Here is a 17,834-nt window from a genome sequence, read left to right on the forward strand (position 1 = left end):
AACATCAGCAAAACTGAGGTCATGCTGTTTGGGGAGGCTAAAATTCTATGGACTCCTGAATGGTGGCCATCAGAATTAGGAGCAGTCCCTGAACCTAAACAGGTCGTGAAGACTCTAGGAATTCGGCTTGATCATGACCTGTCATTAAAACAACATATAGGTTACATCTCAGGGATATGGTTCCACACCATCGGTATGCTCCGCAAAGTTTTTCCACTTCTACCCGACTCTGTTAGGAAAACATTAGTTCAAGCATTGATCATTAGCCGGATCGATTATTGCAATGGCTTGCTGCTTTCTGCAAACAAGGGAGTGCAGGCTAAGTTGCAGGTCATTCAGAACACAGCAGCCCGCCTTGTTCAGAATGCACCTGCGAGAACCGCCTCTAAGCCTCTCCTGGAACAACTTCATTGGCTCCCAATTCGACAAAGAGCCAAATTTAAAATATGCTGCTTGATCCATAAGTGCTTGAATGGACAGGGGCCGGTTTATCTTGAGCGGAAATTTGTCCCTTACATTCCAGCACGATCCCTTAGATCAAGCAATGATCTCCTCCTTGTGGTTCCTCGCGTTAAAAAAGCCAGACACGGAGATAGAGCTTTGTCCATCATTGGTCCTAAGTTGTGGAATAAACTCCCTCTGTATTTTAGACGATGTAAAGAACATCTTACATTCCGGAATTTTTTTAAAACTATCTTGTTTAAAAATGAAATCTAAAGTGTCACCCTCATATATGCCTGCTAATTTACCGGTTCTAAAAGCGCAGAGATACTCCAGCTGGAGTGGATTCAAGCGCTATATAAACCAATAAATAAATAAATGGTGCTGGTAAAGGAAAACACCAGCCCAGGGTGACCAGGCTACTCTGCAGCTATGGCCCTAAATCTTATATTTATAGTTCGTTTATTGAATTCACTTCCTGTCCCTGGTCCTGTCTTCCCAGAGGCGCTCCAGAGGTTTCTAAAGGTCTTGCGTGGAGCAGTCTTCGAGCGACGGTGAGGTGTTGTGGCTTCGAGCAGTTCCGGTGACAGGAGGCCGCGCTGTGATCAGGCCTCGGGTGGATTCTTCAATGGCTGCTGTCATGTGTCACCTCCCCGCCCCTGGCAGCAGGAGTGAAAAGGACACACGTCACCGTGTCACCTGCATCGACAGCAGGGGGTTTAAGAAGGGCAGATCAGACATTTAGCAAATGCCACGCCCGAAGGCAGCATTTTCTCCTTTCTGTCCAGTTAATACATTTTAGTACACCCCTCAGGCTGTTTCTGTGCGCTCCTGAATAATGCAGAATTGATGTGTAGGGACATGAAATGATGTGCACAAGAGCACACGGTTTACGTCCAGCGGAGCCGAGAGTAGAACGTAGATCTTTTTGTACTGCTGTCAACAGCTCATCCTCGACTTTTCACTGCAGGGTAAGGCCTCGCCCACGTCATTGTGTCAGTGCACTTGGACAGTGGAAGTGAACCAATAGTGCTGCAGATTGTCACGTGGTACCACCGGACTGGAAACGTTGTCCTCTTTCGGCATGGACAGGAGAAGCGACCCTGCTGCCCCAGTCTCTTACTCATTACCATAAGAGAGTCTCTTACACTTGTTTATTCTCATTCCTTCCTTTCACTCATGTCCTACATCCGTCCGCTTCCTTCCCTCCTCCATTTTTCTTGTCTCTTCCCCTTCTTCTCCCTTTTGTTTCCTTCCTTTCTCTGCCTTCTCTCCCCCCTCGCCTTATACGAGCTTACTTCGCTTTCCTTCCTCCGTGCTCCTCTCTCTCATTCGTCCCATTTTCCCTTTCTGCTGCTCACACTTCTTTCATCAAATTTCATTGCTCAGGGATTTCTTTTGGATGACTTTTAGTTTTTAGGCATAAATATTTTCGCATAAATAGATTAGTCAGTTATACTTTATTTCGGCTTTACGGCCATAATAGCACAAATTGTTAAAACAATGCACAATATTACAAGGGTTTACGATCACCAAAAATGATAAAGATATGGCGATTTAGTGCACAATTTAGTTGATGCCAGTGAAATGTTATACTACAAAACTGTAAAATTCACCTATAGACAAAACAATCATTTAAGACATTAATACGCTTTAAAATCTGTGTATAAACAAATAATTTAATAATAAAATCATTTAAGAGCAGATACATAAAATGCAAATAATCTGGTCACCAGATTAGAGAAATTGGTAGGTTTGGTCCATAATACGTTCTTTAGTCATTGTAAATTTGTCAAATATGTTTATATTTTTGCTGTACATCCTGTGCTTGCTGTGTTTGAAATTGTTTTCCTTTTTCCTGCGTTGTTTTGATTCTATGGCCTGCTATTGTTCGCCTGGAAGTTCTTGAGTCATTGTAAAATTTGTCATATTTATTCTTAATTTTGCTTGTACAGTCTGTTCATGCTATTTTTGTTTGCTCTATTCCTGCAACAGTTCTCTCATGTAACGTAAATGGTTCTATTGTACAATGCTCTGACACCTTCGGGTAAAGTCTGCGCTTTATAAAAAATGCATTAAATAAATAAATAAATAAATAGTCAGAGACCAGGGTTACATTATTGGCCAGCTGATTTGCCCTTGTGATGCCTCTGCGGATGCACCACATCGCATATAGAAACTTAGTAATGACAACTACAATTAATGGGTGTGTATCACACTTCAATTCAATTCAATGGAGACATTATTTCGGTTTTGATTCAAACCATAAAAGTACATATACGATATAGCATTTAAAAAATACATTTGTAAAAACAATAGTAAAGTGCCAATAGTGCAAGGGTCAAATATATACATACAGTAAAAAGGAGAAATCATGAGAGATATAAATCATCATGGGAGCATCATTGATCCAAACAATTTCGAAGCTTTATACAAAGTTTTAAAAATTCGGTAACTTGAAGGATACTGTCCTTATGCAAAAGTTGTAAGTACATAAGGGCTGGTCTGATATGATTAAAATTGAGTCTTTTTAAAAGAGCAACCAGATAGCGTTTGCGAGGGTATTCATAAAAACTACATAAAAATATAAAATGCAGCAAATCCTGTGGAGACTTTCCGTCGCAGCCATAGGACGCTGCCGATTTATTAAAAATGTCACTTTTTGGTCTAATTAGCAGATGATGAAACAAATTCAACCTAAATCTGGTTAACAGAAATTTCTCATGAGAGGACAGTGAGCCAGACAAATATGGCTCCATTGATTCACATGTTTTGAGCATGACAGATTTTCTTACAGTTGGTTTTTGGAGCTCCACACATTCCCTTTGTGAACTCCTGTCAGTAAGGAAAGCCCGTTTGATCACCTTCACATCCCCTTTGACAATCCTGCTCGGGTGTTCAAACAATTCCAGACGACCGAGCCGGAAGAAACTAGATTTCAAATACTTTAACCAGGGAGTGTCCAGTGCTTTATCCTGAGATAAAAAGTCTTTCATAATCAGATGAGTCAGTGGTATTTCCTCATTTAGCCACAGGTTTAGCCAACATGTAAGAGGTCGTAGGGAAAAAATGTCACTTAAGTATTGTGCCCCCAGCTCTTCATGTACAGCATAGTTTGAGGTACCAACTGGGACACACAATAAGTGCTTCATAAAAGTATTTTCAGCAGTCTGCAACTGCACCCCACTGACATTTCCCCATAGTTCACTGCCGTAGACAGCAGTGGCCACAGATTTTGCGTTATATAATTTGATCATGGCACTAGTAGGTTTTTTTCCTAATTTGGCAGCAAAGTTAAAAATGGAGGCATTCACCCTAGCCAATTCACCTTTCTTCTTGGCAAGATGAGGTCCCCAACTAAGTTTGTTGTCGAAAGTAACCCCAAGATACGAGAATGATTTCGTTACAGGGATCACCTTCGAGCACTACTGCGGGGGGACCTGGAGGTCTTATGCTGTAGAAAAAAGTTCTTTTCAACACACCATGGTGTTAGTCCAATATTCTCAGTTTATTAAACTCTCCATGTGTTCTTGGTTTAACATAAATCACTGGATAGTTGGTATTCAAGATATCTTAATCAACGAAGCATTGTTACACATGATAGCAAATCCCGATGCATTTCGGGCCACGCCCTTCCTCAGGGGATTACTCTACAAGCAAAAAACAGAAATATATGGAATCAGCTAGACATTCTCAAACTGACAAATTCAAAGAAAGAATAACTACTATAAATTCACTGTGTGGGAGAAAAACATCACTAGACAAAATCAGGTTTAGAGCAACAAAAAATATGAAAATAAACACAAGCGCTCCGGTTGGAATCACCGAGCAAACATTGAGCAAACATTGACCGCTAAGCTTCCCTTATAAACCCCAGGTCAATAACAGCATATATCAAGATAGTAGTGTGTACGTTTGTGTTAGGCGCATAGATATAACAGACAAGGCATGCCAATCCAGAAACGGTGATCGGCTTACTAAGTAACATGTAAAAAATAGTCAAGGTCCCAGGAGGGTACTTACAATGTCGTAACTACGCTAGAACTCCGCGGAGTTCCGTGTGGCAAACAGTGAACCAAACTCGCGGTACACAGCAAAGTAAACCAGCAAGGGGGAAACAACATAAAAAAAGGACTGGGATAGGGAACACTACTATGGGGGCCATGATGTAACGTGCAAGTCTCCTCAGTGTCTAATGAAAGCATAGCAAAAATATACATTCAAACAACCTAACTCATCGGCAAAAAGCACAAAATAATGGAAACATATAAACATAGAGAAGGTCACAAGTAACATAGGAATTCCATACGGTCATTTAAACCATGGGGCACCATGGTGGACAAAAATCGGATCCAGAAATGTTCTCTTTTTAGTAACGTGTTCTTGTTATTCATAGTAACCTTGACTTGTTCCAACACTTGGAATTTCAGCTGAGCCACACTGTGTCGGTTCTCATGGAAATGTTTAGCCACTGTGGATTTCAAGTTCTGAGTTCTAATGTTACTCTTGTGTTCAAGGATCCTGACACGGATCTTTCTTTCCGTGTGGCCTATGTAACATTTCCCACAGGGGCATTTTAATAGATAAATGACATTACTACTGTTGCAAGTGGCATTAACTCGTAGTTTAATGGGATAACCTTTCATGGGATGGTTAATCGTGTTACCTGGAATGCAGTTATTACAGTTACTACAGTTGTAACAGAGTTTTAAACCTTCATATGTAGTCTGAGTGTCTGTTGCATTGGGTTTTGTCAAAATTTCTTTTAAGTTTCTACCTCTAGTGAAAGCAAACATAGGAGGTTGGCTGAAAAGGCCCTGAAAGTCTGGTTCCATGGACAAGATGGGCCAATGTTTACGAATGATGCGTTGAAAGTGGTTGGAAGTCACCGAATATTTCGAGACCACCACCATGCGGTCTGTGTGTTTTTTCGGTTTGAACTGGAGAAGTTCTCTCCTCGTTATTTTCTCACTTCTATCCACAGCCAAATCCAAGATCGGTGGGGGATATCCCCGTGCCTTTAATCTCTCTAGCACGATCTTGATCTCTTTTTTGCTCTCTTGTTCTTTAGAAACAATACGTTTAACCCGGAGTAGTTGAGCATAGGGTAAATTGTTTCTCAAACCAAGGCGGTGAAAACTCTTGTAGTGCAACGTGGAATTCCTATCAGTGGGCTTTCGGAAGATGGTGGTGGACCAATCTCCTATCTCTCTGTGTATCTCCACATCCAGATAATGAACACATGTCTCATTGTATTCCCATGTAAATTGGATACGATTGTTGATGTTATTCCAGGTCATCAAAAAGTCAGCCAGTGTGTCTGTGGAGCCTCCCCACAGCAGGAAGATATCGTCAATATATTTATGAAGCAATTCGAAGAGACACACATTCTGAATCAAGCTAGTTGGTTAGAGCATGGAAAATTATACCTGAGATATATTGACGATATCTTCCTGAGAGATAGGAGATTGGTCCACCACCATCTTCCGAAAGCCCACTGATAGGAATTCCACGTTGCACTACAAGAGTTTTCACCGCCTTGGTTTGAGAAACAATTTACCCTATGCTCAACTACTCCGGGTTAAACGTATTGTTTCTAAAGAACAAGAGAGCAAAAAAGAGATCAAGATCGTGCTAGAGAGATTAAAGGCACGGGGATATCCCCCACCGATCTTGGATTTGGCTGTGGATAGAAGTGAGAAAATAACGAGGAGAGAACTTCTCCAGTTCAAACCGAAAAAACACACAGACCGCATGGTGGTGGTCTCGAAATATTCGGTGATTTCCAACCACTTTCAACGCATCATTCGTAAACATTGGCCCATCTTGTCCATGGAACCAGACTTTCAGGGCCTTTTCAGCCAACCTCCTATGTTTGCTTTCACTAGAGGTAGAAACTTAAAAGAAATTTTGACAAAACCCAATGCAACAGACACTCAGACTACATATAAAGGTTTAAAACCCTGTTACAACTGTAGTAACTGTAATAACTGCATTCCAGGTAACACGATTAACCATCCCATGAAAGGTTATCCCATTAAACTACGAGTTAATGCCACTTGCAACAGTAGTAATGTCATTTATCTATTAAAATGCCCCTGTGGGAAATGTTACATAGGCCACACGGAAAGAAAGATCCGTGTCAGGATCCTTGAACACAAGAGTAACATTAGAACTCAGAACTTGAAATCCACAGTGGCTACACATTTCCATGAGAAACGACACAGTGTGGCTCAGCTGAAATTCCAAGTGTTGGAACAAGTCAAGGTTACTATGAATAACAAGAACACGTTACTAAAAAGAGAAAATTTCTGGATCCGATTTTTGTCCACCATGGTGCCCCATGGTTTAAATGACCGTATGGAATTCCTATGTTACTTGTGACCTTCTCTATGTTTATATGTTTCCATTATTTTGTGCTTTTTGCCGATGAGTTAGGTTGTTTGAATGTATATTTTTGCTATGCTTTCATTAGACACTGAGGAGACTTGCACGTTACATCATGGCCCCCATAGTAGTGTTCCCTATCCCAGTCCTTTTTTTATGTTGTTTCCCCCTTGCTGGTTTACTTTGCTGTGTACCGCGAGTTTGGTTCACTGTTTGCCACACGGAACTCCGCGGAGTTCTAGCGTAGTTACGACATTGTAAGTACCCTCCTGGGACCTTGACTATTTTTTACATGTTACTTAGTAAGCCGATCACCGTTTCTGGATTGGCATGCCTTGTCTGTTATATCTATGCGCCTAACACAAACGTACACACTACTATCTTGATATATGCTGTTATTGACCTGGGGTTAATAAGGGAAGCTTAGCGGTCAATGTTTGCTCAATGTTTGCTCGGTGATTCCAACCGGAGCGCTTGTGTTTATTTTCATATTTTTTGTTGCTCTAAACCTGATTTTGTCTAGTGATGTTTTTCTCCCACACAGTGAATTTATAGTAGTTATTCTTTCTTTGAATTTGTCAGTTTGAGAATGTCTAGCTGATTCCATATATTTCTGTTTTTTGCTTGTAGAGTAATCCCCTGAGGAAGGGCGTGGCCCGAAATGCATCGGGATTTGCTATCATGTGTAACAATGCTTCGTTGATTAAGATATCTTGAATACCAACTATCCAGTGATTTATGTTAAACCAAGAACACATGGAGAGTTTAATAAACTGAGAATGTTGGACTAACACCATGGTGTGTTGAAAAGAACTTTTTTCTACAGCATAAGACCTCCAGGTCCCCCCGCAGTAGTGCTCGAAGGTGCTCTCTCCCAAGCGGGAGAGCTATGCATTCGTTCTTTTGGATTTCACACTGCCTGGCCAGACAGTGATTCCCTCAGAGCACACTACAGAACTTTAATACTTTGCAACTTTATCGTTTTGAACAAGCTGTGCGAGTTCCACCCACTGATTGAGTTACAGGGATCACTACATCATCTATCTTAAACAGGAAGTTTCTGCTTGGCTTTTGACCAACTTGCATTATAAATGATTTAAAATTGTTAATTAGTAAATCTCTTTGAGACATAAACATTTTAAAAGCATTAAGTAAAGTTTGCATTCCCCTCTCAGTTCTAGAAATTAGAACCGCATCATCTGCGTATAAAAGAACAGGAATACCTCGCCTGCCAACTCTAGGACAGTCAGCATGTATATTCTGCAGATCGCTGTCTAAGTCATTAATGTAAAAATTAAAAAGAAAGGGGGCAAGGATACAGCCTTGATGCACACCCTTTCTAATAGCAAAGTTACTGGTTACGCCCAGATCCTGAGAATACCTTACATTGGCACTAGTATTACTATGTAAGTCTTCAAGGAAGTTAACAATCCCAATATCAACCCCCTTTTCCCTCATGGACTGCCAGAGCCTTCCCCTTGTTAACACAGTCGAAGGCGGATGACAAATCCATGAAGGCAAGGTGAATTGTACCCCTCCTTGCTACAGTATACTTGCTTAAAATTAAGAAGAGATTAAGGCACTGTGTTATAGTTGAACGCCCACCGCAGAAGCCATACTGAGCAATAGACATGATGTTATTTGTAATTGCCCAGTCTGACAATCTCTGCAGTATTATTCTTCCTGCTATTTTGACCATAGGATCTATTAATGAAATTGGCCTATAGCAGAGTGGGCTGCCCCTATCCCCTTTCTTAAAGACCGGGACAATTGTGGAAACCCCCCATGAGTATGAGCTGCCAGCTGACGCAGCTGCATTAAAGACCGCCTCCAAGATGGGTGCCCAAAAGTTAGGATCTGTCTATACAAATCAGGGGGAATCCCATCCGGACCCGGCGCTTTCCCAGCTGTCAATCCTGTTATTCCGTCCAGAATCTCACCTCTTTCAAACTTAATAATACTATCCTTTTCACAGGGTGGATAATTGGGGATTTCTGCCGGCGTGCAACTATATAAGCTTTTAAAGTGGTTTACCCACTCATCCTCAGTTATACAGCATTCCAAGCCATCCCTAGGAACCTGTACCAGAAAAGGTTTCTTTACCAGAGCCCAAAATCTGGAACTACACTTTAAGGTATCAGGGTCGAGGATCTCAGACCAAGCTTCTTGTCTTAAGGTATCCTTACGTATGGCAATAACAGATTTATAATTTTTCCTACATTCTTGCACAGTCGATTTAACTCTGGGATTAGCTCCCAGAGCCAGCCTTAAATTGCGCGCTGCTTTAGAGCAGTCCTGGTTAAACCATCTGGGACCCCTGTCATCTACGTTTTTGGCAGGGGCCGTCAGCAGCTGAGAAACATTATGTGACAAGTTATGAAATGCACCCAGGACTCTAGTTGGTTCATTCCCAGCTATAGTACAATTCAGGATTTCATCTGTGCAAGTGTCTGTTATATTTTTGTACAGCCGCTCGGCATCGATCATCGACCATCTGAGACGACGTCTTCCGTCGGTTGTGCTAAGCCTTCCAGGGACACCCTTCCGTGTTTCCTTAACTACCCTGGGACCATTCAACCGGATGGTAAGGGGATTATGATCACTAAATTCATTGTTGCTAATAGAAAACGAATCCACAAAGGACTGCATTGACAATGTAAGTAACATATAGTCAATAAAGGTTCCTCGTCCATGCCCTTTAAAAGTAGGGATATCAAAACACTTGGTTCCATAGCTACTGTTAGATTTAGATCATTCAAAAGGTCATTAAGTAATCCCCCTTCAGTAGTATGTTCCATATGTAATCCCTGTGAACGTATACATTGCACATCCGAGATACATTTTAGCAGAAGATCACCACAAGGGTGAACATTAAAGTCACCCATAATCAAAAGGTTGTGAATACATTCATCCATAGAAGCTGAGATAAAAGCATTTAGTGCCGCTGCTTGGCTCAGAGCTGAGCATAAGTTTATACCATTGTAAAAATTGACCAGACCTGCCGAACAATTATCTTTAGTTAGCACCAGACCAATAATGCCTGGATTATCCATTTGAACTCTGCGTATGTTACAAGGTAAATCAACAGAGATAAATGTGACTAATCCCCCCCTTTGGCCTACCCCTGCTAGATGGAGACGCTGGAACATAGAATGATTTATAGCCTTCAAGGAAGAAGTCACATTCAGTTGACCAGGTCTCTTGAAGGCAAATGATCTGATATTGCTTGATAAAGCTAATCCAGTTACAGTCTCCCATCTTTGAAGCTAAGCCCGCAATGTTCCAGCAAATTACATTACTGCCATTCCTTATGTCCACAAGAGTCCCTACATGTCCTTCATCTGCCACTTGATCATTTTCCTGCCCCACGCACCACTTACGTCAGTCACACGCCTCCAGGCCAGAGAGCAGATCAAATCTGTTTCAGGTGTCCACATTGAAACCATTCCCACAATGAATACCAGCATTATGACTAGTAAATGATTCCACAGTAGGGACATTCCTGCAATGTGCATTAACATTATACAGATAAGTCTTAGCTGCCGGTATCAGGGACTGTGGCTGTGGTCTAATTTTCCTAGGAGCTGAGTGGACTACATTCAAATGGGCATAAAAGTGGCCAAGAGGACGGACACAAACACTATTCGTATTATATACTAGAGAGGCCGCCCTTAATAGTACTGTTGCCACATGTTGCGGGTGCCTAAAGTTAACCACAATACAGTCCCCACTAGTGGTCTTACTGGACGGCCCAATCCAGTTCAACCTATGCGTTGAAAGGATTTGATCAGAGAATTTAGATGGAAAGCCACAATTTTGACTCAACCACGCAACTGTTTTATTTTTTAAAGAATCATGAGACTCCCCATATGGCTGGGCAGAGAAGTCCTCAATAGGCGGGACATTCGTTAGGACCACCACATAGGGAGCACAGTCAGGTGGCAAGTTAATATAATGACTTTTCCTTGTTTGTATAGAGTCAGGCCTACCTTCAGACTCAACTATGGGTTGTCTAAGCTGTTCAGTTACTAAAGGTTGGGCAGAAGAAGCAGTTTCATTAGCAGGTGTTTGATGGCTGATCTGCTGTACTTTCTCTCTCACAGCACTCTGACCCTTATCCGCTGCTTTCGGTGGAACAGCTGTGGCAGTAGCCAGAAATGCTGAAACTAATCCACCCAATCTATCCACTTCTAGCGACACAGTGTCCAGCTTGGTGGTAAGCGGTCTCAGCATCTCTTCTATTTTAACCTCTATTTTTGCTACTGTTGATTTCATAAGTAGGGTAAATTGTTCCAAATCTATAAGCGTACCCCCCTCTTTATAACCATTCTCAGGGCAGGAACCAGAAATAGGGCCAATACAAACAGAACGTGGAGGATCAGCTCTCTTTTTACTATTCTTCCCCCCACGTTTAGATTGCAGTTTTCTGCATAGTCTCACAGGTCTAGTAGCTGGTAATGTCTGCTCTGATTCTTCCAAGGAGGTGTCAGACATGACGTCCGGAGTCTCCCTGTGTACCTGTGCTACTGTAGATATAGTAGCCCGGTCACTTGCGACATCGCTGTTTCCCGGTAAAGAGACCCCGGACGGAGACAAAACCACGTCTAGTAATCGAGGTGGGCTTACTAGGCCCAGAGAGGCCCTTCTTTCATTATTTATTTGGTTCACTTTTTTAACCAGAAAATTATCCATAGTGCCCAGACCAGAGGCTGACTTATCTGGTTTAGATTTAGACATTACACACCCTTGTCCTTGCACAATAAAAAATATATATAGTAATAATATAACCAGGTCGTTAAGGCACCTAACACGTTTAAAAAAAAAATTTTTTTAAAAGAACATTAAACACCTAACACCAAAGTCTCACAATAATCAGAGAAATAATAATCAAATCCGAACCAGGGTCTATGGCCCAGCCCAGTCACGCCCCGCTCGCGTCCCGCGAGGCGGAGGTTCAAGCGTCTTTATGCGCCGCCTAGCGCTCCAAGGCCGTCACTGAAACTGCGCCGCCGCTGAGGCTGCGAGGATTCGTAGTCCCGGGGCGGTGGCGGTAATGGCGGTGATGACCGGAGATGTCTGTCAGTGCTTCAGCGCTCCCTGTTAGGCCAGCGGGACTCTTGGCGGTGGAATCAGCAGTCAGCGAGTCCCCCTGCACACAAGGTGAGTTCACACTTAAATAATCTAAAAGCATCAATGTAGTTGCGAATCCCCGTATTACGACAAAACTGGAGGACCCACTTAGACCTTGTCTTATTCTAGGCAGGGCAAAAGAAACTAACGTGGAGTTCAGTTTCATCTGATAGAGAGCACCCAGGACAGTCTTGTTTGATGGCTCCTTCCATTTATTCGTAAATGCACGGATGAGTTTTAGTTTTTTAAGCATAAATAGATTCGTAGAAATCGATTCGGTCGCACTGCATCATGGGATTTTTGCAAAAATAACACCACCTTGACGCAAGAAATCGCTTTAGTTGCACATATCGAGCACGTGATAATTAAGCTTTACCTTGGTTCACTTTGTGCGGCCTCCATGAGATGGCTTTAATACCCTGTGAGTCTGGCGGGTGAGTCTGAAGTGGTCTAGAGTTCTCCATACGCTAGGAGTCTGGCCGACTGGTACAGAAGAGAGAGAGACGATGGAGCCAGGCCGGGCTTCGCTGAACATATAAGAAACCTAAGCTTAAGAATAGTCAATCGGCGTCTAGTGATCATAGGCAACTACTTTTAACTCCACGTTCGCAGGTCCGAATCAGCCTTTCTTCCTTTCCTAGTCGATAAAATGAATACTATTGCGTTATAGGTCTGTTTATAGCACCAAGAAATTCGTTCAGGATGAACTGTGGGCACAAGCACAGGTGTGACGCGTTATTTGTATCTAATTATTATCACCTGCATTGGTATTTTTATTGAGAGCAGTCTCGCAGAAGGAACGTGGGCGAAGAAGCCGCCGCCTGCAGATGAAAGGGGGCCTTGGAACCCCTGCCCTGGCCTATCATGTGTCTTCAGCCGGCGTGTCCTAGGCGCTATCTCTGCGCGCCTGCCTGTCCCAGTCATCTACCGGCCACCACCGGCTCGTCCTCAATCAATCAATCATAACACTTGTAAAGCGCACTACACACCCGTGAGGGTCTCAAGGCGCTGGGGGTGTGGCGGGTCCTGCTAGTGATCGAAGAGCCAGGTCTTTAGTCTCCTGAATGTCAGCAGGTCCTGGGTCTGGGTCTGTCGTAGGTTGGTGGGGAGGGTGTTCCAGGTCTTGGCGGCGAGGTGGGAGAAGGATCTGCCACCGGTGGTCGCTCTTCGGATGCGGGGGACTGTGGCGAGGGCGAGGCTGGCGGAGCGGAGCTGGCGGGTGGGGGTGTAGAAGTTGTCCTCCCGCCTCTGTTTGCAGTCACAAGAGGGAGCGGCCGGCTTGCTGTTAAAGGTGGGCTCACCACAGCTTGTCTTGGTCCAGTTCAAGCAATGGTGTGGTTGCTAATTACTTTGGATTTTGCATTGTTGCACTCGAGTCCCATCTTTGCCCTTCTTAGAGGCTTCGCTTGGTCGTCAACAGTCTGGATATAGTTGCCATGAGGGCAATTGCACCGCTGACCATAGTTCAGGAAATTCAGGTTGTGATTCCAATTTTTCAGCCGGAAGCTATTGGCCCTGTTGGGATGTCTATAAGACTGTTTGTGCTTGTATTCTGCATCCTCCTGGTGCTCTACGCTCCCTCTACCTTTTCACTCCCCATAAGACGAGTGTCTGCGCTAATAACTCACATTATTGTGTTATCTCATGTTTTTTCTCCTATGTCTATACTTGGCTATGTAATGACGTAACCTGTAACTCGCTGATCCTCATGTAAAGTGCTCTGATACCTCCGGGTCTAGCCAGCTCTATATAAAACACTGCAAATAAATAAATAAAATGAATTGACACGCTCTGCCTCCGCGGCTGTAATTAGAGGTAATGATTGTAGCGCTGCCTGCCCCGTAAGATGGCTGTCCCCCCCCACAGCGGGGAATCAGCCTCGTGCTCGCCGCGTGCTCGCCCTTCAAGCGCCGCCATGTCATCCTTACAATCAGACAGGCCTCCTGACAGCTGTATATAGATTACCTCATCAAAGGCAGCCCAGGGCCCGGGGCAAAACATCTCTGCGCACACAATTAAGAGCAGAAACATTTCCTTTTTCTAACCATCTTGGGAGATAAAAGTATATCTTAAATGCATATGTTTTCACAGTGTTGTAATAAAGTGTATGTTTGGTTTGACGTGGCTTTCGCAGGGGTTGGTTTCATGGTTTCTCTGTTCCGAATGATAGGTGGCGTGTTGGCTGCTGGACCCGGGCTCCAAGGAGCGGACCCTTCACAACATGGTCACCAACTTCATCCCCCAGGAGCTGCCCCTCCTGGAAGGGCTGGGGACGGGGCAAGGGGTCAAGAGCCTTGGCCTTGGGGCCGACCCGGACCAGTCGGGGCGCTTCCGGGCCTCCATGGAGGCCGTGCTGGTATTTGGCGTCATGAACCAGCTGACCGCGCTGCTGCAGAAGGAGCATCTTCACGGTAACTAGTCCTAAGTAGACAAAGGCCATCATCGGTAAACTGTATTACTAGTCCTTGTCCTGGTTAACCTAACTAAATGTGCCCTAGTGGTGTTTGCCCCTCTTAATGTGTGCGGCAGAGACACACACTAGAATGGAGTTATGTTTGGCCCTGTCAAGGCGGGTTCTAGAGTTACTGTTTGGGTCAATGTAATAACTTTGTGTTGTTTATAAAGCGAGAGCACGAGTCGCCTCTCATGAATCTTAACATGCTGTTCACTATTGCCCACCTTGGTCTGCTAGCAAAGGGTTCTGTGGTTGTCAGATAACATCGGGAAAGTCCTTTCTCTGTGTCCTTATCACCTTTTCTTGACCCACTGACTCTTCTTGGCTCTCAGTTGAGCATAGCGATACCAAAGGGGTGGTGGAGTGAGCTAAAGAATGGTGATGGATTAAGCCCAGATCAGTTGACTGGGGGTGAGTGTTTGATTTGCTCAAACGCTCCGTCCATCATCCCCTTTGGTATTGCTTTGTTCGCCCTAAGTTGGCAGGGTATGGCCAGACGTGGGTCCCTTGCTCACTTGCCACTGGATTCAAGATAGCCTGGCTGATGAGGGTTATGAACCCGAAATCGGTCTCGGGATGCTTGTTTCCGGTCCAGGGAAGACAGGCTTGGCAGTTCGGGCTGGACTGTTCCCATGAGGCACAGGGTCAGACTGATTTGCATATGGCCATGTCTGAACTGGGGTGGCTGAGTGAGCTAAAGAATGATGATGGATTAAACCCAGATCAGTTGACTGGGGGTGAGTGTTTGATTTGCTCAAGCGCTCTGTCCATCATCCCCTTTGGTATTGTCTCCGTTGAGCATGGCATGGGGTTTCAGGGCTCCAGGAGGCAGGGACCGCAGGCTAGAGAGTCGAAGATCAGTATCCGAGTGAGTCAAAGCGACTTTGACAAATACGAGTATGTCCGTAAGGTGGCAGGAGAGATTGATGGTCTAAAGAAACCATTAGTTGTGGGGAGTCAATATGTAGACAGGCCTTCGAGGTAAGGCAGGACGTGCCATACCGGAAGGAGAGAGAGGGTGGGGGTTTGTGTGTGTGGGGGGAGGAGGTTGATGAAAGAAACATTCCTTGACCCTGAAAATACACCTCACATCTCCCATTCTACCCAGATCAAAGTAATCTCCTTTGATCTAGTACTTACAGCCACATTGTCAGGGACCTGTTACTCCCAGTACTTGAATGAGCAAACCATCTCACCAAACCAGGTCATTATCATCACAATCACAATCCGTCTATCACGGTGGTGGTGAGAGATTATAATTATGTAGGTACAGTAGGTTTTGGTTTGGGATTCACACTTTCATTGGAAATCACCTGCTCGTTGGATTTTGGAGCGGATTTGAAAGAGTCAACGGGTGTGTTGATATTCGTTCTCAGATGTGATGTACTTGACAGCGTGATGAGGTTTCGTTGGACAGTACGCCTAGGAAAACATTTAAAGAGTGGCGTTTTTCATGTTTTGGTTTGGAGCATGTCATTGAGACTGAGTCTTCTTGGTTGATGCTGTGTTGTAAGTATTGAAAATATTTCTAAGGCCATTTGTGGAAACGTGGATTTTGTCTCTGTGAGCGTCGCCCGTGAGGGTTGGAGGTGAGCGAAGGGAGTAAAGAAATCTCACTGTGCCAGAAGTCAAAGGCGAGGGATAGCGTGATGTTGAAAGCTTGTGTTTCTGTAATGCAGATACTGGATATGTAGAGCCTACGTGCTTCCTGTGAAGGTGATTGAGGCAGGCATGGTGCCTTGTTTACACCTTTGGGATCTGGTGGTCAATGTGGCTACTTAAGCTTTGGCAAGTCCATGTAGGTTCATCCAAGCCTTGCTATGTCAACCAGGCCAATAGTTATTGGTTGGAGGATGGACTTCTTTGTTGGTTTTGATGAGAGCCCCAATATTAATGTTCTTGGGATGCAAAAGGTGGGTACTGGGAAGACCTGTAGCAAAGCAGATTCATGGTGATAAATTAGGGTTTTAAGTGTAGGACTAGTGCACATTCTGCTGCTGTTGCACCGATCTGGCAGTGCCCAACCGTTTCAGGGTGGGGAGGGTGCGGTCTCTAGAATCCTCCTCCATTTAAGTAGCTGGTTAGCAGAGTGGAATGGCTGATGGAGTCCTAGCTGCAGACTCCCCAAGCAAAGATGTCTCCTACTCTATTGCGGCTACAAGTGAGAACCAGGAGCTTAATCCCTTTAGGTGATAAATACAGGACCGCAGAATGAACAAGCATCTTTTCGACCAATCAATCATGGTGGATAAAGCGCAATTATATCACCTGCGAGGGTCTCAAGGCGCTGGGGGGAAGGAGGGCGGCCCCGTTGAGTGCAGTAGGTCCCTAAAATGTATGAGGTGACTGAAGGCCTCTGATCCAGTCAAGGTAGCTAGTGGCAGAAAAGGTCTGATTACTTTTAGCATAGGTGGTGTTAGGCATCTGGTGGTGCCAGCGGCACTGGCGTATGCCCTAAAAATCTCAGCCCCCAAGCTGGCCCAGGTAAAAGTCAATGATCTTAAATTATCCATTCCCAAAGTACTTTCATACTGTCCCAGTGGGATTTATTTTGCACTTATACCTTTCGCAGATGTCTTCCGCACCGTGGAGATGCCCACGATGTACTGCCTCGCACTCTTGGAGCTGAATGGCATTGGCTTCAGCACTGAGGAGTGTGAGACCCAGAAGCACATCATGCAGGCCAAGTTGAATGAGATCGAGGCGCAGGCCTACCAGCTGGCCGGCCACAGCTTCTCCCTCACCAGCCCTGATGATATCGCTGAGGTAGGTGACCCTCATGCATTTCTGTTGTGTACAGCAAGACCTGCAGGCTTTCTTGAAGACATGGTTTTGTGTTCCAGGTTCTGTTTAGCATTAATTAGTATCTGAAAGAAATAACCTTATATCATTTATATGATTAAAAAAAGGCTAATATTTGTGTTCAGCAAAACACACAAGATGATGGATGGAATGTTGCACAATGGCAAAACATTCCCCCCGAGTGGAACGGGTATGCTCAGATGTGAGTCCCGTGCTCTCCACACCACTGGATTCAAGCTATCCTGGCTGATGAAGGCTGATCGCCAGAAACCGGTCCTAGGATGCTTGTTTACGGCCCAGGGAGGACCTGGCTTGGCAGTTCGGGCTCGACTGTTCCCATGAGGCACAGGGTCAAGCCTGATTTGCATATGGCCATGTCTGAACTGGGTTGGTATGGTGAGCAAAAAAACAATGGATTTAGGCCCAGATCTCTGTACTGGGGTGAATGTGTGACATTGTTCTGCATTCTGTCAATCAACTGTTGTTTTTGCTGTTATTTGTGTTCAACATTTTTCTATCTGAATATCATGGTCACTTGCGCAGTTTTCATGATGACAAAAATTCCAGCATATTTTCCGTTTTTAGTGGCTTTCTCTAAGAAATGTTTGTTTCAGGAGGA

General features: G+C 44.2%; 1 protein-coding gene across 2 annotated transcripts in view; it reads left to right on the plus strand.

Annotated features, from left to right (window-relative positions):
- The window catches only part of POLQ (DNA polymerase theta), a 478,304-nt gene that overhangs the window by 298,293 nt on the left and 162,177 nt on the right, over nt 1-17,834 (plus strand). For both annotated transcript variants that reach the window (XM_078656637.1, XM_078656638.1), the window contains 2 exons: nt 14,129-14,369; nt 16,986-17,179. In XM_078656637.1, the coding sequence (XP_078512763.1) occupies nt 14,129-14,369; nt 16,986-17,179 (435 nt within the window). The remainder of the gene's footprint in view (nt 1-14,128; nt 14,370-16,985; nt 17,180-17,834) is intronic.

This window comes from Lissotriton helveticus, chromosome 8, assembly GCF_964261635.1.
Source record: "Lissotriton helveticus chromosome 8, aLisHel1.1, whole genome shotgun sequence".
Classification (NCBI taxonomy): Eukaryota; Metazoa; Chordata; class Amphibia; order Caudata; family Salamandridae; genus Lissotriton; species Lissotriton helveticus.